At 34.5% G+C, this 26,079-nt stretch overlaps 1 protein-coding gene across 2 annotated transcripts in view; it reads right to left on the reverse strand.

Annotated features, from left to right (window-relative positions):
* The window catches only part of Efhc1 (EF-hand domain containing 1), a 52,621-nt gene that overhangs the window by 18,132 nt on the left and 8,410 nt on the right, over positions 1–26,079 (reverse strand). For both annotated transcript variants that reach the window (XM_026400896.2, XM_026400897.2), the window contains exons 3-6: positions 21,701–21,988; positions 16,406–16,555; positions 15,020–15,212; positions 6,086–6,306 (exon numbers count right to left, since the gene is read on the reverse strand). In XM_026400896.2, the coding sequence (XP_026256681.1) occupies positions 6,086–6,306; positions 15,020–15,212; positions 16,406–16,555; positions 21,701–21,988 (852 nt within the window). The remainder of the gene's footprint in view (positions 1–6,085; positions 6,307–15,019; positions 15,213–16,405; positions 16,556–21,700; positions 21,989–26,079) is intronic.

The following is a 26,079-nucleotide window of genomic DNA, read 5'->3' on the forward strand; positions in this document are numbered from 1 at the left end:
ATTATAAAATGCTGAAATTTGTTTAACTAAAATCTTAGGTCAGAGACTAAGTTTTCCTCTTCCACATCAATACTAGGCAAACATCAACAATCTTCTTTTTCTTTGACTCTTTTTTTATCATGTACACTCAGGAAACTCAGCCTGTGTGTATGTGAGTGTGTGTGTGTATGTATTTTATATATATATATATATATATATATATATATATATATACACACACACACACATATATATAAATATATAAATGCATATTATTTATATATATTTGTAAATATGCATATATTTAATATAAATATATATTTAATGTAAAAAATTATTTATAATATATATTTTAAACTTGCACATGCGTTCTCAAAATCTTTTTATATATTATATTCAGGCTCATTATCAAATTAATTCATATAGTCCCCAATTCTAGCTACAACAGGATATCCCCTCAAAAACAAATGACTCCATTATATTCATCTAAGGTATACTAATTGGAATTTCAACCCACTCACCCACTTGTTAGGACTGTAATTAAAGGTATAATAATGGCCAGAATATGACTAGTGGATTCAGCAGGTGGACAATGGCCTAATTTGCTTCAATTGCAAAATCAATACCCAATAAATATTCAGGTTATTGTGACAGAGGGACCTCTGGCTGAGATATGACACATTAAACATTTGAGTTTCTCAAGAGGCCAGGCAGAAATATCAAAGTGGTGGTCCTGAACTTACTCTGCATATGTATCAACATATAGAGGGAACATCCTGATTAGAGGTGCAATCAAGGGTTGAGGAATTTACAGAGAGGCATTTATAGGTCTCTGAGGCTTATTCTATCAAATTCTTACTTGTATTTTCTGAATCATATTTAATTTCCCCTGAGGAGAGTAATGACATTTCCTAAATCATCATGGCTGGGGTTGGCACTTTGCTTCTTGCACTTCTAAAATAGATAAGCCACTCTGACCATGGGACATCATCATCACTCATAGATTCTCCTGTTCATATGACATACCTACCAGAGTTATGCCTGAGCTTTCTTAATCAAGCTACTACACTTTGAGCCTGAGATTCTCATATTCCTTCAGAGCAGTTTGACCTAAAAGTGCCTTGATTCTCGAATTAAATATACCCAGTTTATATTTACTACTGTCCTTGGCCATTGGTTTGGCTCTAGCTTTATCTATCTCAATCCTGCTACAGCTTCCCATACTTGGTTTCCATTTATGTTGTTAAGAGTTAAAATAAATGATGTGTAATAACCAAGGATGATTCATGTGAGGACTGAAAGGTATTTGCTTCTTGATAACTGGAGCTTTCTTATTCTTCTCTAACAAAGATTTTCAGAGATTGGCAGAGAATTTATTAATATGAGAATTATATATTGTGGAGAAGTCACTAAAAAATTAACCAATGCTATGGTTAATATGCCATATGTATGGATGTTTTATTATATATACAGTTTGTTTCTACTAAACATAGAAGCAAGGAGAAGGGGAGAAAAACAAACTAAAATCTACAGTGGTTCTTCTGTTATCTCTGTTCTTTATCCAAGCTTTTCATCCTTTTTTTTCCCTTAAAAGACAGGTTATTGGGGTGGGGGTGGAGATCATAGTAATGATTATGAGGGTATAAGGGACAGAGGTAACCTAAGACTCAAAAGCTTTCATTGGATTAAAAGATGGATCAAAGCCTTTTCATTAAGGGAATTATTATGTTGCAGTCCCTGTCCATACTACCTCCTTCTTGTATGAATTTTTGATGTATAATAGAAATGCCTTGTGTCTTACAATGGGCAAGTACCTTAAACTACCATTTTGCCCTGTCCTAATCTAAAAACTAAAGTTGTAGAATAATTTGTTTCATAAAAATCTAAGTCTTTTCCTATGATATTTTCTCTGTAGTACATCAATTTCTGCAAAACAAATTTAGCAATAGATGATTAATTATAATTCTTAATCAGTGAACACTATTTTATGAGTTTTATCAGAGAAAAAAATTGACAGCAAAAGCTACCACATTTCCTTCCAGAAATGTTATTGCTCATGGGAACTCATAGTCTACCAAAATCCAAATCCTTCTTTTTAACTGGTTTTATGAAACATTGTTTCTGAAAGACATGTCTAAAGACATCTGCTGCCTTCCTGGGGAACATAACATATGTTTCCCAGGCAGACTTCCATAGTCCAGTTCAAAAAATATGTTACATATCTCCTATTTATTAGGCACTGCAATAGGTGCTAGGAGCTGAAAAATGAAAATAATATAGTCCTGGCCTCAAGGAAGTTATAGTCCAGTAGAAAATATTCATAAACAGAATTTTTAATATAACTGATGAGTGCCAGGGAGGAGGGAGGTATACAATACCCCAAGAGCAGAGACAAAAAGCTTTTATTAGCCTTGACTGGAACTTTAGAGAAGCTTTCCTGGAGGAGAGAAAGCCAACACTGAGTGTTAAAGTATAAAATGAGCCATGTGAAGGGATGATGGAAAAGTGGTTCAAGCAGATGGAAGAGAACAAGAGAAAGTTTGGCAGAATGAAACAGAACATTCTATTCGCAGAATCTCATGTAATTTAGTATGATTATTGGCTAAGTAAAAGTAAGAGAAGAAGGAAATGAGGCAGAAATGAAGGGCCTGGGCTGGAGGAATTCAATAATTCTATCCTTTTATTTATTCCTTTTGAGGAGAAAAAGCCCAATGATGTGGTTTTATGCACACACCAGCAAAATAAATATGGGGGTAGGTATTAATATCCTATTTTAACAGTCATAGAGAGATTTATATGAGGTGCTTCTGTACAAACAGGTATAACAAAAAGCCAGTTTTCTTAGTTCATGATACAATACCATCTTAATACCTTAGATACTTCTTCAATTTAATATATATGTAATTTTTATAACTTGCAATTTTCTTTTGAAATTCTTTAAAATATGTACTTTGGATAAAATTCTGAAGGTTCATGTTTATCAGATCACTACTTTGGCACATTATAAGGTGCTATGAACTTATTCTCAGATCAGAGTAGACTTCTGGAATACACAGAATTGTGTGTCCCACTGTGGCTCTAAGAAAGCTGTTGCAACCAAAGGTCATCTTCCAACATCTTTAATTATCAGTCTTTGTTTTGCTCCCAACCATTTTTAAGTGAAAGGACATGATAAATATGATGAATAGGAAAAGAATAATGAAATACCCTAGGGTCTGAAATTTTAAAAGATGTCTCTTTTTTAAAAAAAAATCAAACTGAATAAAAATGTTATAAAAATAATACAAGGGAAAATTTTGGGAAGATGCCAAAGTAGGAAATACCAGGACTCACTCTCTCTACCTAAACAACAATTACACTGCAGAATCTGAGGTAGCAATTTTTAAATTCTGGAGTCTCTTGAAGACTTGTAACTTTCAGTAGAAGTCCTAGGCAGTAAATTGGTGAATTTTCATAAATTTCAGCTCTTATACAGTCGCAGCTACCAATCCTATACCCCTCAACCCTGCGGTAAGCAGACTACATAACTTGCATTCAACCAGCAGGAGCCAGAGGAGGCAAAAAAAAAAAAATTACTCTGTCCTCCAAATATTGGGGATCTGAGTATGCATCAGTGATGGCTATTTCTGATCACAGAGAATTGACAAACAGGCAGATGGCCATTGTTGTTGCACCGCCCCGCACGGCTACAAGCCATTCCCTCTCAGAGGAAGTAACTCTAAAGAGCTGGTACCTCATTTCCTGCATTTCACTATTCTTTTTCCTCTTTTGGAAGCTTGATACTAACAAGAAGGACATTCAAAAACAACTGCATATACAAGGAAAAATTTTAAATTACTGCATAGAAAAGATGCAGAAGAGACTTCAAAAGACCTTCATTTTATACCCCAGGCTGATTGATACTTGACACAGAAACTGCCTACAACAATTGAAAATAAAAGTAATGAAAACATTAAAACAACAACAAAACCCCAGCAAACTATAGAGAAAGAGAAGAATCTGATTTCCGAAGTTCCCATATTATTAAATTTATATGTCCAGTTTTCAACAACAACAAATTACAGGGTATACAAAGAACTAGAAAAGTATGGCCCTTTCAAGTGGGGAAAAAATTCAATAGAGCAATCCCTGAAAAAACTCAGATGGCAGATTTATTAGACAAAGACTTTAAAACAACTGTCTTGAAAGTACTCAAAGAACAAAAGGAAGATATGAAAAAAAGTCAATAGATGCATACATGGACAAAATGGAAATATGAATTGAAAAATAAAATACCCAAAAAGAAATTATGGAGCTGAAAATTAAAGTTATTCAAATGCAGACTTTAACCAGCAGAAGAATCAGTGAACTTGAAGTTAGGATAATGGAATTTATTGAGTCTAAGGAATATAAAGGGAAAAAAATGGGGAAAATGAGCAGAGTTTAAGGTGTCTGTGGGAATATGCCAATATATGCAGTGTATGTGTCTTAGGAAGAGAAAAGAAAGAGAAAGGATAAGAGAGAATATTTGAAGGAAATAATATCTGGAAAGTTTCCAAATTTGATGAAAGCTATGAATAAAAATATCTTATGAGCTTGATAAACAAGTAAGATAAATTCAAAGAGACTCACACTGTAAGACATATTATAATCAAACTTTCAAAATACAAAGATAAAAAGAGAATCTTGAAAGTAGCAAGAGAGGATATCTTGTAACCTACAAGGGATAATCAATAAGACTTTCAGCAAGTTTATTATCAGGAACATTGAAGGCCAAAAAGGCAGTGGGCAAAAAATATTCAAAAGAACAAAATTTATCAACCAAGAAGTCAATATGCAGCAAAGATGCCCTTCAAAAATGGGAGAGAAATTAAAACATTCTAGACAAACAAAAGTTGAGGAAGTTAATTGCCACTACAACTGACCTGCACCTTCAGGGTTAAATGAAATTAAAGGATGCTATGTAGTAATTTGAAGATGTATGAAGAAATAAAGATCTTGATAAAAGTGAATACATAGAGACTCATTAAGAGACTAATACATTACATTTAAAAAATTGTCTAAAAGCTAGTATTATTGTAACTTTGATTTGGAATTTCCTGTTTTCTACATAATTTATGAGGGTTGGGGATGCGGCCTGGTGGTAAAGCACTTGTCTAGCATGCATAAGGCAAGGCCCCAGGTTTGATCCCTAGCACACACATACATACACACAAAACCACAATTTAAAAGAACTATTTAATACCATGAACTTCTAAGTGGTCAAGATGGTATGCTGGTGTGTATTTGATCACAACAAAAATAAATGAAAAATTTAAAAAATAAAATAAAAATGTTTTTTAAGCAATACCTGATTTGATACAAAAAAGAAAAATTAAAGCCAAACATAGGAGTATAAAAAGGAAGTTTTCTGGTCATCTGCACCTCCACATTCCCACATGTTGAACCAACTGCCATTAATAATATAGCTGACATCCCTCCAGGTCTTTTCCTCAGTATATATAAGCAGATATTATATAGGGAAATTTACAAAAATAGGATCATGTTATAAATATAAATACACTTAAAATGTATTATGCACATTGGACAATGTTAGTACATACAGACTTACTTCCTCTTTTACAGGCCTTTAAGTCTTCTAATTATATGGATTTAACATATCTTAATTTAAATTGTCAATCGCCTTATACTTTATTTCACTATAAAACACATATCTCTTTGTCTTCAAAAACATTTTCTAGGCCAAAAATATATAACATTTTATTTTTAAAAATCAAAATGATGACAAACCACCCTTCAGAAAAATTATTCTGATTGGCTTTTCTATTAATAGTATGTGAAAATTTACATGCCTTCACATGGGCAAAGATTGGATATTGTGAGTCTTTTTTAAATTAGACTCAAAAACATTATAATTTTCAATCCATTTCTTTGATTATTAGATTAAAGGTCTTTTCATGTGTCAATTGCCACTTATATTTCTTTTGTGAACTACTCTATTACATATTCTTCATTTGTTTTTTTTTTAATTGAGCATTCATATAGGAGTTCTCTTTTAATTTTTTTCAATTTCTACATAAAGTATTTTTTTTTCTCACCATACTCAGAACTACTACTATTCTATTACCTGTTTTACAGGAGGTGGTTCCTGCTTGCTCACATCAATGCGTGGTAAATCAGAGATTCCAAACTTCTCTTTGTAGAACTGTCGAGTAAATGGATCACAATCATAAATGAAAAAATTTCTCCCAAGGATAGTAAGTGGTTTCCCAACAATAAAGTCTTTGGCAGTGTACCATTCCAACACCTCTTGATCAGAGATTTCCAGCACACACTGAGGGAAGTTCTCTAACATAAGGTGGGATTAAAGAGAAAAGAGGAAGGAATGAGCATAAGGGGGAAAAAAACCTGGCACATGAGTTGAGTATTCTTGAGAACCTGGGGCAGTACAGTCTTTTGCTTACATTCTCACAAGGTTGTGTGTTTCCATCTATTGACAGGACACACAAATAATATCCCAAAGGGTTTTTATAAAGTCTTTCTCCCAAATGCAGCTGGAATATCACTACAAGTCACTAAGCTTAGCAAAATTAATGCTTAGAAGAAATCATTACAGGAAGAAAGAACAAATGTCCTTCTCTATAAAACATATAAGATGATGTTAATGATGAGGAGGGATCCAACCAAATGAAGTATAACTTCCCACTCATTTATTCATCCAACATTTATTAGTGACTAATTATACATTAAGTGTAACACTAAGTATTGTGATTGCAATAATTGCTAATATAAATACAATTCCTGCCTTCTTGGAGAAAATATTCTGTTTGGAGAGACAGATACTAAACAAATACACAAATAATGATTTCATTTCAGCATAATCATTGATGTGAGGACAGTGTAACCTAGTACTGGAGGCAGGGTTCAGAGACAATGAATGAGATGATTATAGCAATCTATGCATGAAGGAATTAACAAAATTTTAAATGTAAAATCAGTGTTGCATTTGGGATATATTTACTGATTATTAGTTATGGAAATTCATTGAGACCTGGGTTTCAAAATCAGTCTTTTCAGAATGGATTTACATTTGCTTTTAACAGGCAAGTGTGGGCATTACTAAACCACAACATTATTAATCTAAATTTTCAATTTTGGATTCTGGGAACAAACAGAATATGTAAATCCTGGCTCCAAATGTGAGAATGTTGGTTTGTGGGGATTTCTTTGGAGGATTCTCTTTTCCCATTCTGTTCAGAGTCAAGACCTGAAGAGGAAAGTAAATTTTTAATTTACGTCGGCAGAGTGGTTCCCCCATGATAGTTCTAAGATCCTTCTAAGATCCCAGCTTCATAGGTAGAGTCCTGTCTTCTTACCCTATTTATTCCTCCTGGCCTTTTCTCCTATCTTCCTGTATAGCCCTGCACAAACTCCACATCTAGTATTTGCTTCTTTGTGAACTGATATTTTTTACCTCACTTCTTGCCTTTAAGGGCTCTCTTCCTTTATCACCATCTCCACTATGCCAGGTTTAAAAAAAAGAGCCATATTTGTATTTGAAATTATAACATATTAGGGTTTCTATAAATAAACAATCTATCATATTACTGAAATGAAAGTTTCAGGATCTGCATTATGATAGGTAAATTTTAGTATACAGAGCCACTAATATTATTTCTAAATGAAACATTATCAGATGATATTGTGAATTCATGAAATTGGTGTGTATTTCTCACAGGTTATAAAGCCTTTGAGATATGGCCTTCTATTAGTTTTAGATTTCCAATACCTAGCACAATATTTTCTTCATCCATAAGTATATTAAATTAACATTTTCAAATGATGGAATGAGCTATTAAACATGCTCAGAGAAGTAAGGAAAAACATTCAACTTTCTGGAGTACTAAAGGTCCAACTAAGAGGTATTCCAGATTCATTTAAAAGATAATACTCAAGTACAGAAGTTAGTCTAAAGAAAAACACATTTTCAGAACCTTGTGCACTGCATTCAACAGCTGAACAGAAGGCTTTTAGTAAGCCAAATACACATTTGACATTACCTTCAAACAATTACCTTCAACAATGAAAGAACTTTCAGAATCTTGATACTTCAGTTATGTCCATCATAAATATATAATTTTGATTCATCTCAATGACTTAAAAGAAAGCCCTGGTTTAGAGAATTTTTGAAAGACACTTCCATGGCTGTGGCTGTGGCTCAGTGGTAGAGTGCTTGCCTAGCATGTGTGAGGCACTGGGTTTGATTCTTAGCACCACATATAAATAAATGAATAAAATAAAGGTCCATGAACATCTAAAAAAAGATACTTCCATAATTTCCTATTATCCTTGGCCCTCATTTTTCATTGTTTCTGCATCTGCAGATTCAACACATGCATATTAAAAATATTTTTAAAAATATATAACATCTGTGCTGAATGTGTACAGACCTTTTTTCCCTGGAATTATTCCCTAAATAGCCATTTATATACCCTTTACATTGCACTTGGCATTATAAAGAATGTAGAGATTATTTTAAATATATATATATATGATGTATGTAGTTAATATGCAAATATTATGCTATTTTATATAAGGAGCTCGAGCATTGTGGATTTTGATTTCCTCAACAGGGTCCTGAAACCTATCCCCCTTGGATACTTCTTTATTTCTGTAGTGTCTGTTGTGATATTTCCTTCTTCATCAGTATGTGAGTAATTTGAGTTTTCTCTCTCCTTCTCTTCATTAGCATGGTTAAGGGTCGTCAGTTTTATTTATTTTTTCAAAGAATGAACTTTTTGTGTTGTCAATTTTTTCAATTATTTCTTTTGTCTCAATTTCATTGATTTCAGCTCTGATTTTAATTATTTCCTGTTTTCTACTGCTTTTGGTGTTGATTTGTTCTTCTTTTTCTAGGGTTTTGAGATGTAATATTAAGTCATTTATTTGTTGACTTTTTCTTCTTTTAGGGAATGAACTCCATGAAATGAACTTTCCTCTTAATACTGCCTTCATAGTGTCTCAGATTTGTGTTCTCATTCTAAAAAGTTTTTAATCTCCTCCTTAATGTCTTATGGAACCCATCATTCATTCAGTAGCATATTATCTAGTCTCCAGGTGTTGAAATAGCTTTTATTTTTTATTTTATCATTGATTTCGAATTTCATTCCATCATAATCTGATAGAATGCAGGGTAGTATCTCTACTTTTTTATATTTGCTAAAAGTTGCTTTGTGGCATAATATGTGGTATATTTTAGAGAAGGATCATGTGATGCTGAGAAAAAAGTGTATTCGCTCATTGAAGGATGAAATATTCTATATATGTCAGTTATGTCTAAGTTTTTAGTTGTATTATTGAGTTCTATAGTTTCTTTGTTTAGCTTGTTTGGCAGATATATCCAGTGGTGAAAGAGGTATTTTAAAGTCACTTAGAAGTATTGTGCTGTAAACTATTTGACTCTTGAAAGAGTTTGTCTGATGATTGTAGATGCTCTATTGTTTGGGGCATATATATTTATTATTGTTATGTCTCTTTGATGAATGGTTACCTTAAGCAGTATGAAATATCCTTCTTTCTCCCTTTTGATTATTTTTGGCTTGAAGTCTACTTTATTTGAGACAAGGATGGAAACCCCTGCTTGCCTTTGCAGTCCATGGGAATGGTATGTTTTTCCCCAACCTTTCACCTTCAGTCTGTGGATGTCTTTTCCTATGAGATGAGTCTCCTGGAGGCAATATATTGTTGGGTCTTTTTAAAAATCCAATCTGCCAGTCTATGTCTTTTGATTGGTGAGTTTAGGCCATTTATATTCAGGGTTATTATTGAGATATGATTTGTATTCCCAGCTACTTTTGTTTATTTTTGATATTTAACTTGAATTGGTTTCTCCTTTGATTAGTTTTTTCCCTTAGTGTAATACCTCCCCCCTCTGATGATTTTCATCATTGTTTTTCATTTCCTCTTCTTAGAATATTTTGCCTAGGATGTTCTATCATGCAGGCTTTCAAGTTGTAAATTCTTTTAAATGTTGATTATCAAGGGAGGTTTTCATTTCATCATCAAATCTAAACCTTAATTTTGCTGGATACAAGATTCTTGGTTGGCACCTATTTTCTTTCAGAGCTTGGTAATATGCTGTTCCAGGATCTCCTGGCTTTGAGGGTCTGGATTGAAAACTCTGCTGAGATATGAATTGGTCTCCCCCTATATGTGATCTGATTCCTCTCTCTTACAGCCTTTAAGATTCTATCCTTATTCTGTATGGTAGGCATTTTCATTATAATGTGCCTTGGTATAGATCTGTTGTAATTTTGTACATTTGGTGTCCTGTAAGCCTCTTGTATCTGATTTTCCAATTCATTTTTCATGTTTGGGAAATTTTCTGATATTATCTCATTGAAGAGACTGTGCATTCCTTTGGATTGAAACTCTGTGCCTTCCTCTATCCCAATAACTCTTATATTTGGTCTTTTGAAGCTATCCCATAATTATTGAATGTTCTGTTCATGGTTTCTTAATATCTTCACTGTGTGGCCAACTTTATTTTCCAGATTGTATACTTTGTCTTCATTATCTGATCTTCTGTGTTCCAAGTGATCTAGTCTGTTGATGATGCTTTTTATTGAGTTTTTTTAATTTGGTTTATTATTTCCTTCATCTCAAGGATTTCTGATTTATTTTTTCAAAGTCTCTATCTCTTTCTTGAAGTAATCTTTTCTACCTGTATTTGCTCCCTTATCTCTCTGTTGGTGTGATTAATGGATGCCTGTATTTGCTCCCTTATCTATTTATTGGTGTCTTCAATTATTGCCTATATTTGCTCTCTTATCTGTTTGTTGAAGTGACCAATTTTTGCCTATATTTGCTCATTTAGGTCATTCTTTAATTCACAGACCATTTTAATTATGAACATTTTGAACTCCTTTTCTGACATTTCATCAACTGCACTGTCTATGGGTTCTGATATTATAGTATCCTGGTTTGTTTGGGACACTTTCCTCCCTTATTTTTTCATGTTGTCTATGGGATTTCCTTACTTGCTGTGTGGATCTGAGGTATCACAGTTTCTACCCTATCATCTTGTAGCATCTGTGCAGATTATCTGTATTTCACCTTGGTGTTGGGCTTCCAGGCACTGCCGGTGTTCCAGGACAGATGCTATTGCAATTATAGGTGGCAATAGCAGGAGGTAACTGGAGATAGTAGTGGAAGTGCCCCAAGATGAATACAATGTCTTTCAGAGATGGGGCTGAAAGGGTGGGCCTTATACTGGCTTTGGGATTCCTGCTCCAAGATGCAGCTGCTTCTAGGCCCTCTCTGTTGTCCAAGGTAGAGGCTACTACATGGAGAAGGCTCTGGGGATGGCTGCAGTATCTCAAGATGAAAGTAAGTTAGACCTGGGCTCCCAGGTGATGGTGGGAGTGTGGCAGACCCAAACTTACCCTGGGCCCTAGCTCTTGCACAGGTAAGACAGTTGGGTCAGAGTTGGGCCTAAGCTCTGGCAGGTATCTGCTAGGGATGGGATAAACTTGGGCCTACCCTGGGCCCCAGGTCCTGCACAGGTCAACAAGGCAAGTCTGAGCTGAGCCTGAGTCCGGCAGTATCTACTGTGCAAGAGGTAGTCCTGGGCCAAGCCTGAACTCTGATTGGTGTCTGCCATTGATGGGATGGATTTGGGCCTACCATGGGCCTGAGCTCCTGTGCAGGTCAGCGAGGCAGATCTGGGCTGAGCCTGACTTTGGTGGGTGTCTACCAGTGGGCAGAGGTGGTCCTGGGCTAAGCCTGAGCTCTGGCAGGTGTCTGCTGGTCACGGGGTGGTCTCAGGCCTACGTTGGGCAAGAGCTCCTGCATAGGTCAGCGAGGCAGATCTGGGCTTAGTATATACTTTTTAATAACATTGCTTCTTCCAATCCATGTACACAGGATGTCTATTTTATGTGTCCTCTTTAATTTCTTTCATCAGTGTTCAATAATTTTAATTTTTATTGTAGAGATCTTTCACCTCTAGGTATTTATTCCTAGTTGTTTTTGTGTATTTGGTTTTAGTAGCTATTATAAATAGGATTGCTATCTTTGTTTCTATTGCAGATAATTCACAGTGGCATATAATGTTAGCAATATTTGTATATTTATTTTATATCCTAAAATTTGCTGAATTAACATTTTAGTTCTGATTTTGTTGTTTTTGTTGGTGGTGTCTTTGGGGTTTTCTACATATAAGATCATGTCATCTGAAAACAGTGACATTGACTTCCTCTTGACCAATTTTGATGCTTTTTATTATTTCTTTCTCTTACCCAGCATTTTCATTGTTAGAGATGTTGAATATTATAAATAAATAGAAAAGTGTATGAAAACCAAAAAGAGAGTGAGAAAGGTTGAATTTTAGAAAATGCTTTTTCTGCATCTCTTGAGATGATCATGTTGTATTTGTTCTTCATTCTGTTGATATGGCATATCACATGTTTTAGTCAGCTTTTTGCTACTGTGTCCAATACCTGACAAGAACAACTTAAGAGAAGGAAAAGTTTATTTTGGCTAATGGACTAAAAGGTTCAGTCCTTGGTCTGACAACTCCATAGCCTTGGGCCTGAGGTGAGGCCCATGGCAGAAGGGTGTGGAAGAAGAAAGTTACTTGGAATGTGGCCACCAGAAGAGAGTACGAGCTTTGCTCATCAGGGAGAATATATAAACCTCACAGTCATGTTTCCAGTGATCTTCTTCCTCTAGCCACACCTTAGCTGCTGACAGTTACTACCCAGTTAATTCATATCAGTGGATTAATCCACTGATTAATACATAATTCTTATAATCTACTCATTTCACTTCTGAAAAATCTTGCATTGTTTCATACATGAGCTTTGGGGAGACATTTCAAATCTAAAACATAACATGTACATCCTGCATCCCTGCAATGAAAAGCATTTGATCATGGTGAGTAATCTTTTTAATGTGCTGTTGGTTTGGGTTTACTAGTATTTTGTTGAGGATTTTTCAATCTATGATCACCAAGGATATCAGCCTATAATTTTCTTATCAGCATAAAGCTGGCCTCATAGAATTTGTTTCAGAGAATTGCCTCCATATCAATTTTTTTTAATCATTTAGTTTTCTTTTTGTTGTTATACCCTTGTCTGGTTATGGCATCAGGGTAATACTGACATCATAGACTGTGGTTAGAATAACTCCTACCTTTTTAGTTTTTTAAAATAATTTGAGAAGAATTGGTATTAGTTCTTCTCAAAGTGTTTGGTAGAATTCAGCAGTGAAGTAATCTGTCCCTAGGCTTTTCTTTAATGGAAAACTTATTACTAATTCATCAACTTGTTACTTGTTACTGGTCAGTTCAACTTTCCTATTTGTCATGATTCAGTCTTGATAAGTGCATGTGTCCAGGATTTTGTCCATTTCTTGGCTATTAAGTTTGCTGGGATATAGTTGTTCATAATTCCTATGATCTTTTATATGCCTGTGGTATCAACTATAATGTCTCCCTTTTCATCTCTGATTTTATTTGTGTCTTTTCTCTTTTTCTTGGTCAAGCTAAGTGTTGTCAATTTTTTTTAACATTCTTAAAGAACCAGCTCTTTGTTTCATTGATTTTTTTTACATTCTTTTAAGTGTCTATTTCATTTACTTCTTATCTCTATTCTTTCCTTCTACTAATTTTAGGTTTTGTTTGATCTTTTTCTTCTAAATCCTTGAGATGCAGCAATAGTTTGCTGTTTGAGATCAGCATGAACCAGGGAATACCTCAAAAAGGTAATTCATTCTCCCCAATTCTCTCCCAAGGGTCAAGGTAGGCCCACATGCCTCATCCATAGTCACTGGCCTGTGGTCCAGCACTGTAGGATTCTGACTCTGGTCAGAATCACTGTAAAGGACTAACCCCAGACTCCTCTGCCACTAATGTGCAGCATTTTTGACTGAATGTGTACCATGTGTAGTATTGTTCTGCGTGGGTTTCACATTATATACATTTTAGTGCATCATTTTGTTCTCTTTGTTTTCTAGACAGCACTCTTTTTTAGATCCATTCATTTGCTCTCTGTGTACATCTTGTTTATTGCTTCTCACTAATTCATAGTAATCAAGGTGCACCTTCACCACATTTTATTTATCTATATTCACAGGGATAAAAATCCTCCAACTCCTTGCTCACAAAAAAACACTGCATTAAACAACAACACTGTACAGGCTAAGAAATACATTTGGGTGGGTTGAATTTAGCCTTTGCACTGCCCAATTTGTTTACAGCCACTAATCTAGTCAAACCTCTTGCTTAATACCTAGAATTCCTTATCTCCTAGTTCCAAAAAACATAGTAAAAAGAAAAAAAATCAATGAACACATTTGCAAAATTGTTTCACTCTAAAACATTGGCGATGCTATTACATGTGACCAAGATGACATTTTGTAAGAGAAAAGTCTTTAACTGCTAAGTCAATAAGTAAAGCAAGACTACTTATCCTAGGAAATATTAAACAGCAGGTACCCATTACCATTTTGTTGCCTTCTTACCATCCAACATGCAAGGTGTTATTTTAGATCAGTGAAAAAAGAGTAGGTTCTGAGCAATTGGATCCCTCCCTCTGAGTTACAGACATGTCTTTCCTAATCTCAAGTTAAATCACATAGAAACTTCCTATTTACAAATTAGTTGAGATGAGAAGCGAAATCAGGAAAGCATATAAGAAAATGCTAAGCTAAGCTACATCCTTAAATCACAAGTCCTGTTTAAAAAGTACATTAAAAATCCATTTTTAAATCACTTCAGTTCAGAAACCTATTCCACTTTTCCTTAAATTAATCTCCCACTGCTATTTTTGCTTGGTTTCCTTGATCTACATATCAGTCATCTCTACCAGATTGTCTGGGAGTCATGTCTGAATCAAGTTAAAGGTGGGGTATTGTGGGAAAGCCATTTGCTAAGAACCTAAGAACCATTTGCTAAGAAAACATCTAGAACTTTTCAAGTATAAAGGAATAACCACACTGAATAAAAAACTCCTTAAAGATTAAAAAAAAAGTCCTCAATAACAGGATAATTTGAACATACTTGCATTCTCTGTCAAAACCTTGGGCATACGCTGACGGTTCATCAGGAGTGGGAAAGGATCTCTCCCATCATTCCGTTCATGGACCTCTCGAATCTCCACTGTATCATCCATTAGATAGTAATGAATGATATAGGTCCGACATTCACCAAACATACTGTCTGTATCATCCCAGATTGCATAGAATCGAAGAACCTTTGTGGAATCCAAAGTAAAAACTTAAGAATTCTAAAACTGGAGAGTTTAACTTACTTTGGCATTATACATGAGACAATGATGAAATGATTATCTGGAAAGACTGTGATAATTTCAGATGGTAAATGGAAAAAAAAGAAATATTCATCAAAGATCCTAAAACATCTTGGGGTACCTATCAGATGTTAATAGCTGGAGAGAAGCAAAGGCTTATTTGTGCTAAGAAGAGCTTACTTTAACTCAAAACTTTCATCAATGAAAGAGAAGCTGAATTAAGAGAGCAAAGAGGTACTCTATACAGTGGCTTGCATAAATCAATAAAAATACATGTGAATGATTGATATATAATTAGTATGAAAAGATGGAAAGAATTTTCATCTATTAACCATTAACCAGTCTATTTTTTTCTGGTTCTATTAGCACACATCTTTTAGTAATAGTATCAACATAATCTTTAAATAGCAAGTAATAACAGATAATGACTAATACAAAGAAAATCCTTAAAAGATGACCATAACACTAGGTATAATCTTCTCAACAAAAAGAAATTTAACTTCTGGGAGAGGTGGGAAAAAAACCAAGTATTGAGGATAATTTTTCTCTTTTCACTTTCTCTTTACTAGGGAAAGAAGATTCAATCAATTTACACACTTGGACTTACAAGGAAAAGAATTAGGAAGGTTGGAACAAAGAGTCGGAAAATGTTCACAATATTCTGTACTCCAACATTAGCATAACATTTAACAAGGAAGCATTTACACTGAGGTTTTTGTGAAATTAACTATTTTAATATTAGAAACTAATAAATATGCAACAGCTTTGAAATTTCCCAATAATCCACTTCAGGTTTTCCAAAAAGATTCTATGAGATTAATGCATTTTAGGAGAAAGAAATGGTCAACTGAAAATGTAAAGTGGGAGTAGATGTAGCTCAGGAATTTTTTAAGATGTGAACATATGTTGAGATTCACAAAACTTAACTCCACAATATTCTTTTGATCTCTAATAAGAAACTTAGCCATTGGTATAACTCTAACCCTACATGAAACCAAAAAGACAGCACTATATCCAAATGGTTAAATTATAGATATAATATTTTAAAATCATTACCAATAAAGCTAGTAAAACAGCTTTCCAATAAACACATGTGCCATATTTTGAAACAAGTACACCTTCTTTCCCAGGTCACTTACCTGTTTATCAAAGGTGAGAAACTGCTTAAGTTGATCAAAGTCCGATGGGGTGACGTACTTACGAGGAGGCTGTTTCCGGAGTTCAGTGTAAGGATCAAGAGCCATTTTTTCTGGTGGATTTAATTCAATTCCTTGACTTTCCAAATAAACCTAAATATCTCAAAATTAATAGTAATAATTTTTCTTAGAGCTTCTTGGAATAAGTAATAAACTGATAATATAAAATAGGTGCAATAATAATACATATGGCATTATGCAAATTACCCACTAGTTTGTAACTTGAGCATATCATAGAAATATTATCTTCAGTTAACTTTATGGTGATAGAAATAATTATTGATATTTACCCAAAGTATTCCATATTCTATAAAATTAGTAGGTTATTTGCTAAGTTAGTTGGGAGACATAATGGTAAGGTAACTGGATTCAAATATGAATTTAGATGAATCAAGTTAGGTGCCCAAGAGAAGAGTAAATCCTAGAATTACTTTGTGTGTATTTTGCTTCAAAACACACATCCGGAACTTAATTATGTTTTCAATAGTATGCAATTCACATTTGGTGTGCAAGCAAGCTGTACAATGGCTAAGATAAGATGAAATCATATCCCAACTTTCCAATTTACTTAAAACAAGTATATTATTAAATTGATCCCTCTCACCAAAAGGAAAAGATACACATGTACCAAAAAGCATACCCACTGGTTATTTTAGACCAAAAAATGTTTTAGCAAAATAGGAAAGATAAATCAAGTGTTCATATCTCACTAGAAAAAGTCAATAAAATCAACTGAATTTGATAAGATCCTCAATTTTGTTTTTCTAATTACAAATACAAATATTATTTTCTAAGTAATTTTCTTTTGATACAACTTGACATTCCATATTTTTAAAAGTATAATAACTGAGCATGGTGATGCACACCTGTAATCCCAGAGACTTGGGAGGCTAAGACAGTAGGATTGCAAGTTTGAGACCAGCCTAGGAAACTGAGTGTGATGCTGTCTCAAAAAAGTGAAAAGGGGCTGTGGATGTAAGAGCACCCTTGAGTTCAATTGCCAGCATAGGAAAAAAAAAATCTGGGATATAACTCAGAGGTTCAAGTCCCAGTTCAGAAAAGAAAAGAAAAAGTACAATACGGTGCTGGGGTTGTGGCTCAGTGATAGAGAGCTTGCCTAGCATGTGTGAGGCCCTAGGTTCAATTCTCAGCATCACATATAAATAAAGGTCCATCAACAACTAATAAAATATTTTTTAAAAAGAAAGAAAAAGTACAATAAACTGTACCTTAATTAATATCAGAAAGGAATAGGATATTCTTGAACTGGAAATTAACAAAAAAAAATTTGAGAATCATATAGCTTTCTTTTGGACAATTCAATAAAAAATATATAGAATTCGGGGCCATGATACATTGGTTTGAGTGTTAGCTCTACTGCTAACTAGCATGTGAAGTCAGTATTAAGTTTTATTAGATATGATACCAATCTCATTTCAGTATGAAAATATTATAATCTTAACTTCCACTAAAACTATTGAACTAAAGATAATAACTATAAAATTTTCTCTTGAAATGAAGCATTAGTGTAACACAATTATTGACTGAAGCATTTAATGGGTGTTTTACTCTCTTCTATTACATCCAAGAGAAGCAAGCCCTTTTTAAATTTTACCTTAGCAATTCTGGCAGGAACATAGAAGCTTCCTGAAGTTTTCCTATTTTTTAAAGAAGCCTAAACTCTTTGAAGATATTACTCTAAAATGTACCAAGAAGATAAGAGAAAATGGAATAATTTTTGAGGCAAGAAACAAGAAAGCAGGAAGTTTCTCCAGATTAGAAAATTTACAGGTTGGTAGGCCTCAAACAAGCAGGACCTGTACATGTGTCAGTTCTCTGAAGTATACATGTAGCCCCAGACAGGCAATCCAATCTCAGTTATTCTGAGATCCAGGATCTTACTAGTACCAAAGCATCAGGGAGGTGCCCTTGGTCTCTGAACAGTCTGTGGGCCCTGCCTATATGATCCTTTTGGCCTAGGAGTGGGTCTGTTTTCTTGTTGTTCTTAGGGATTGGAATCTTGGCAAAGCTGAATGATTAGAAACACTAGCTGTTATAGATGGAATGTTTACATACCCCCCAAATTTCATGTTAAATCCCTAATGCCCAACATGACTCTTTGGAGATGGAGCCTTTATGTATGCAAGTAGTTAAGGTTAAATGAGGCCAAAAAAGGTGGGGCTCTGATCCAATAGGATTAGTCAGAAAAATAAAAGTACTTCTGTGAGTATTCCCTTGTGCCCATGCTCTCTTTCCCTCTCCTTCTCCATGCCCATGCACTAAGAAAAAGCCATATGAGGGACTGGGGTTGTGGCTCAGAGGTAGAGTGCTCGCCTCGCATGTGTCAGACCCTGGGTTCGATCCTCAGCACCACATAAAAATAAACAAACAAAATAAAGATATTTTGCCCATGTATAACTAAAACAAATATTTTTTAAAAAAGAAAAAAAAAGCCATGTGAGCACCAAAGAATTGGGCTGTCTGCAGGCCAGGAAGAAAGCCTTCACTAGAACCCCTCCATTATCTAGCACCATGAGGAACTCCAACTTCTAGCCTCCAGAGGAAATAAATTTATACTGTTTAAGCCACCAAGTGTACAGTATTTTTGTTATGGTAACCTCAACTGCCTAACATACCAGCCAAATTAGACTGCAGTTCAAGTTGGTTTTATGTTATTTTTTTAGAAACAAAACAATATTTCTTGCACGTAAGCATTGGTGCAGTAGGATTTATACCTGTTACACTAGCAACAATACTCTCACAAAAAATAATATATTCTAGATCTATGATTTCTGGAGATTTATTTTTTTAATGTGTTTAGTCAATTCGGACTGTAGCCCCAAATATTTATTTGGAGCAGTGAGGAGGTGGTGAGAGGCGCTGTTTCTGGGTCCAAATCATGCCATAAATTCTGGCATTTCTTTTAATACAACTTGACATTCCATCCTTTTAAAAGTATAATAGCTGAACATGGTGATGCACATCTGTAATCCCAGAGACTTGGGAGGCTAAGACAGTAGGATTGCAAGTTTGAGACCAGTCTGGGAAACTGAGTGTGATGCTGTCTCAAGAGAGTGAAAAGGGGCTGTGAGAGGGCTGTGAAAAGGGCTCTGAGAGCTACCCTCTCAGAGGTCCACCCCTAATGAAGAACACTAATTAGATGTGTATGTTTTTAGTTATTTATATAATTTTATTTTTTTGCAGTGCTGGAATCTAAGGCCTCATGCATGCTTAGGCAAGCATTCTACCACTGAGCCACATGCCCAGTTCAAACATGTAAGTTTTAAAATGTAGAAATATATACCTCTAGATAAATTCCAGTTATTAAAATACATTGATCCTCAACATTCATGGATTCCATATTTGTGAATTTCCCTACTTGCTAAAATCTACTTGTAACCCTAAAATCAATATTTCTTAGAAGTTGTTGTCATTCACAGACAAGCACAGGTTGCAGAAAATTTGAGTTGCCCAGATGTATACATTCTCAGTGGAGGTAGAAAAGGTGAAGATTTGCCTTCTTGTTCTAGTTCTCACATTGTAGAGAACTAGAACAAGAAGGCAAATTCTTCTCCTTTTTCTTGGTTATTTTGCTGTTTAAAATGGTCTTAAAGTGTAGAGCTTTTGTTATGGTAACCTCAATTGGCTAACACACCATTTTCTCCAATGATGGAGAAAATACATGTGTTACATAAGATTCTTTGGGGTGTGAGTTATAGTGCTGTTGGTCATGAGCTCAATGTTAATGAATGAAATATATATTAAATCAGGTGTCTTTGAACAGAAACATACATAAAAAATGTATATATTGTTTGACAAAAATGTTTTGATCAGAGATCAGAAGAAACCTAAACCTGCTTTTGTCCCAAGAACAATGGTTCAGTATTTATTAATTCAGTGTCTTTGGTGACATTATAGTTATGACTACTTCACTTCCCTTTAGTCTCTGTATATAGTAAATATTTAATTAAATAAGTTATCAAATAAAAAATCGATGAATTCATAGGAGCTCAGTGCATGTAATAATCACATTTGGCTTTAAGTAGTATGAGATAAAGGGCATAAAAGCCTTGCTGCTAGAAATTCTTTTAAATTGAAAAAGTTTGTATTGATTTCCTAATAATTATACTCTATGCTAAAGAAAGGTCATCATATCACATATCACATGTATGTATGTGTGTGTGTGTATATGTATATATATATTTTTTTAAGAAAAGCCAATTTTGCATAAAAAATCAAAATTTACAAAATAGAGAAAGTGAAGGACTTTTCTTGATATAAAATATTAAAAAAATTTTTTTCAGAAATCCATCAGACAAATTTCCCTCAAATATAGCAAAGTATAGTTTAAAAACTATATAAACTACACATAGAAATTTGGGGCTCCTATTTGTTAATAAAGGTGGTACTGTATTTATAAACTTGAACTTAAAATGTTCAATGACTCTTCATCTTCCCTACTTCTAAAGATTAACATTAAACAGAGACATGAGGTGGGAGGGAAAGGGAGAGAAAAGGGAAATTGCATGGAAATGGAAGGAGACCCTCATTGTTATACAAAATTACATATAAGAGGTTGTGAGGGGAATGGGAAAATAAACAAGGAGAGAAATGAATTACAGTAGATGGGGTAGAGAGAGAAGATGGGAGGGGAGGGGAGGGGGGATAGTTGAGGATAGGAAAGGTAGCAGAATACAACAGTCACTAATATGGCATTATGTAAAAATGTGGATGTGTAACCGATGTGATTCTGCAATCTGTATTTGGGGTAAAAATGGGAGTTCATAACCCACTTGAATCTAATGTATGAAATATGATATGTCAAGAGCTTTGTAATGTTTTGAACAACCAATAAAAAAAAGGATTTAAGATGCATCCGTAGTAAGGAAGATAGATACTGGATTAGAATTAAGGGATTTATTTGGTTTTCTTTTCCCAGAAAACCCAGATTACTTCACACCGAAGGCAGCCACTGCAACTGGTTTCTTACTAAATGATTCAGCTATGGTAGAGCTTGATTTTGAGTGGATCTGTATTAATGTCATTCTAAAAAAGTAATGTTACAAATAGCGTTGGTACATATCAACACATAGTACACCAATACTTAAGTTAACCTACATAATAATTCACACAGGACAGATTATCAGTGTCCTCCCATTACCCTAAGAAACGAACTTATCTGGCCATAAGTGAGAATGATGCCTAAGATCCCACAACTTCCACAAATATATAATATACCTGTGTGAAATGGTCACAGTCAACAATGCGGAAAGTTTTGCCATACATGGTTATATCTATTCCTCGATTTAGGTCTTTCCAATGATAATGGTCTCCTACATCATTCTTGGCTATTCGCTGGCGTTTGATTAGCTTGCCTTGAGGGATGCCAGAGTTTTCAACAACAGGCTCCATTACAGATATACTATCATCTTCTAGATAGTAGTAAATTTTCACTTGACGGATTCTATAATGTTCCTCGCTTGATATAGGAACATCTTCCTGGAAATAGGCATCAAATTTCAGCACCTATAATACACAAGGCAAGGAGAAATGGTGTAATATTAGTTTGTCATTGTCATCTAAAAAACATTAAGTACCTTCCTGAAAAAGAGGACCACACAGGGAGATATTAATACTCATTATTTATTCTCTAAATCAAGAATTGGCAAACTGCAATCCATGACCACACTATAAATCTACCCTGTCACCCTCTTTTTATGACATGTAGGCCTAGAGGGTTTTTTAAAAAACCTATATAAATGGTTGAAAAATTTAAAATATTTAAAATTAAAAATATTTCTCTTCAGAGAAAGAAAGTATCAGAATGATACTCTAAGTAGACCAGAGAGTTTACCCAAACTTCTACTAGACTTAGAGGAACAAATCAAGAAAACCGTTAAATGAAGACATGAGAACAGCTTGATGAATAGACAAATAATTCTACACATCAATGTTGTTAGAAAGGGTATAGTATCTACTGTGGAAGAACAAGATAAAAAAGAAAGAAAGAAAGAAAACTGGCTGTTGCCTAGGAGAAAAATAACTACAATGAAATGAAGACCTCAAAACTCATTATAAAAAGGTAAAATGGGTAAGTGTAGTAGAATATTTAAAGTAGAAAAATAGTAAAAACAAAAGACAAAGATAATTAAGTAACATTTGGGGTAAATTATAAAAAATTACAAGTGGAGATATGATCACAGTAATTCAAATATGAAATAGCCTGTATTTGAGCCACAGATTTATAACCATGCAAACTATTAAAACAGAATTGATCAGATAATCCAACCCCATTTATTTTACAAAGAAAACTTAGACCCAGGTTGCCACAGTGACTTGTCTGAGGCCATATGAGGAATAGGATCAGAGCTAAGATTGAAACTCTGTAAGTCTATTGTCTCATAGCCCAATGTTCTCTCCACATATCTCACTATTTCCTAAATAACAGATAATATTACGGTTCTTAACAAAAATCTGCATAGGTGGTCTGAGAAATCTTAACTGAGAATACATATTAGACTTGAAGAGTGAGAAAATGTTAGATAAGCAAAGGGAACATGAGGGGATTTTAGGCAATGCAATAACAGAAAAAGAGGAAGGAAATCCAGAAGCAATCTCAGCAAAAGAAACAATCTGTGAGGTGAATAGAGAGCCCATATCCTAGGAGCAAATTTTTACCCCTCACACATCCGATAGAGCACTAATCTCCAAGATATATAAAGAACTCAAAAAGCTAAGCACCAAAAAAACAAATAACCCAATCAACAAATGGGCCAAAGACCTGAACAGATACTTCTCAGAAGAGGATATACAATCAATCAACAAATATGAATGAAAAAATGCTCATCATCTCTATCAATCAGAGAAATGCAAATCAAAACTACTCTAAGATATCTTCTCACTCCAGTCAGAATGGCAACTATTATGAAGACAAACAACAATAAGTGTTGGAGAGGATGTGGGGAAAAAGGTACACTCATACATTGCTGGTAGGACTCAAATTGGTATAGCCAATATGGAAGGCAGTATGGAGATTCCTTGGAAATCTGGGAATGGAACTCTCATTTGACCCAGCTATCCCTCTCCTCGGACTATACCCAAAGGACTTAAAAATAGCATACTACAGGGACACAGCCACATCAATGTTTATAGCAGCACAATTCACAATAGCTAAACTGTGGAGCCAATCTAGATGCCCTTCAGGGGATGAATGGATAAAAAAAATGTGGCATATATACACAATGGAATATTACTCAGCATTAAAAGAGAATAAAATCCTGGCATTTGCAGGTAAATAGATGGCGTTGGAGAAGATAATGCTAAGTGAAGCTAATAAATCCCCCCAAAAACCAAATGCTGAATGTTTTCTCTGATATAAGGAGGCTGACTCATAGTGGGGTATGGAGGGGGAGCATGGGAGGATTAGATGAATTCTAGATAGGGAAGAGGGGTAAGAGGGAAAGGGAGGGAGCAGGGGTTTAGCAAGGGTGGTGGAATGTGATGACATCACTATCCCAAGTACATGTATGAAGACTTGAATTGGGTGTCAACATACTTTATATATAAACAGAGATATAAAAAATTGTTGTATATATATGTAATAAGAATTGTAATGCAAAAACAAACAAACAAACAAAAAGAAACCCAGAAGCAGTATGCAGGATATGCTAGGTATGGTGATAACATTAAAAGCCCTTTCCATGGTCCAGGCTGCATTAATTAGTTACCAACAATGGAAAAGCAGAGGTGGCTGACTGAACTGAAAATGAGAAAGGAGGAGGATGGACGACACAGTGCTAGGGATACAGTGGTAAGACCATAAAAATTGAGACAAAAAGAAGATAATTTTAACAGGACAGCTGGTGAGCTTGATTTTAGACTGCTGAATTTAAGTGACAGCACAAGTTGACATTGCAGGGGGTAATTTAAGATGCAGACCTAAGGTTTTGGAAAAGAAATAAAAATTAGAGAATAGGCAAGGATGACTCAGACATAAACAGAATAGATAGAATTAATATCAAACTGATAGTAATGGGTAATGGAGCAAGGTTTTGGGGGAAATTAGGAGTTCCATTTTAGACATGTTTCATTTAAATATCTATTATATATTCAAGAGGAGATATCAAATAGGTTATTATATATGCTATGTTCAGAGGACAGCTTGTCAACATTAGGAGGCCAGTCCAATCTATGAATCTAAATGACCCATCAAAGGAATGAGCACAGAGAAAGATGAAAGACTTATTCTGAGGCCACAACCATGTTCTTTTTTTTTCTTTTAGTATTTTTAGTTGTAAAAGGACACAATATCTTTATTTTATTCATTTTTTTAATGTGATGCTGAGGATTGAACCCAGTGGCTCACACGGGCTAGGCAAGCGCTCTTCCACTGAGCTATAACCCCAGCCCCACAGTCATTTTTCTTAAACTGTCTGTTTTCTAAAATTGGAAGGCATGTAGATGCATCTGGTGACAGGAACTTGGCCTCAGAATGGGGGGTAAATATGACTATAAAAGAAGTACTTAAGTTTCCTCTGCTATATAATCTACACAACTGGTAAAACAACATTTTCAATATGTAATTCATGATACAGAGAACCAGGTTAATAAATTAGGTCTCAGGTAAATAATACTCTAACCTAAAAAGACCTCATTTGTTGAGTGGTAATCAAGAATAGTGTCTGTGCTCCTTCTAGTAAAGAAATCACTGCAAAAGAAGATAATAAGAAAAAAATCTCTTTAGCAGGATTATTAACTAGAATATATAAATAATTCAAAAAACTCAACAAAAACACAAATAATCCAATTAGTAAATGGTCAAATGAATTAAACAGACCCTTCTCAAAAGAAGAAACACAAATAGCCAACAAATACATGAAAAAAATGTTCAACATAATTATCAATTAGGGAAATGCAAACCAAAATTACATGGAGATTTCATCTCACACCAGACAGAATGGCAGTCGTCAAAAATACAAATAATAATAAATGCTGGAGAGGATATAGAAAAAAAGGAACAATTTTACACTGTTGGTGGGATTATAAATTAGTACAACCACTATGGAAATCAGTATGGAGGTTTCTCAAAATATTAGGAATGAAACCACCATATGACCAGCTATATCCCTCCCTAATATCAACCCTAAAGAATTTAAGTCATCATACTGTACTGATACATGCATAACCATGTTTGTAGTAGCACAATTCACAATAACTAAAACATGGAACCAGCCATTTATAGATGAATGGATAAAGAAAATGTGATATATATACAATGGAGTTTTAGTAAGTCATAAAAAGTATGAAATTATATCATTTGTAGGAAAATGAATGGAACTTGAGAACATTTTTTAAGCAAAACAAGCGAAACTCTGAAAGTCAAGGGTCATTGTTTTCTCTTCAGATGTGGGAATCAGAGAGGAAAAAGGAAAAGAAAGATGGGGGATAGATCTCACGAAAATTGAAGGGAGATCAGAAGAGTACAGGAAAGAAACCAGGAGGAAGGAGGAAGGAAAGGAAAAGGGAAATACTGGGGAATTATATTGGCCAATCTTATTGTTATATTGTGTGACTGTAATAATCTGTGACAACAAATCCCACCATTATGTACAACTACA

The sequence above is a fragment of the Urocitellus parryii genome, chromosome 8 (genome assembly GCF_045843805.1).
Source record: "Urocitellus parryii isolate mUroPar1 chromosome 8, mUroPar1.hap1, whole genome shotgun sequence".
NCBI classification, from domain to species: Eukaryota; Metazoa; Chordata; class Mammalia; order Rodentia; family Sciuridae; genus Urocitellus; species Urocitellus parryii.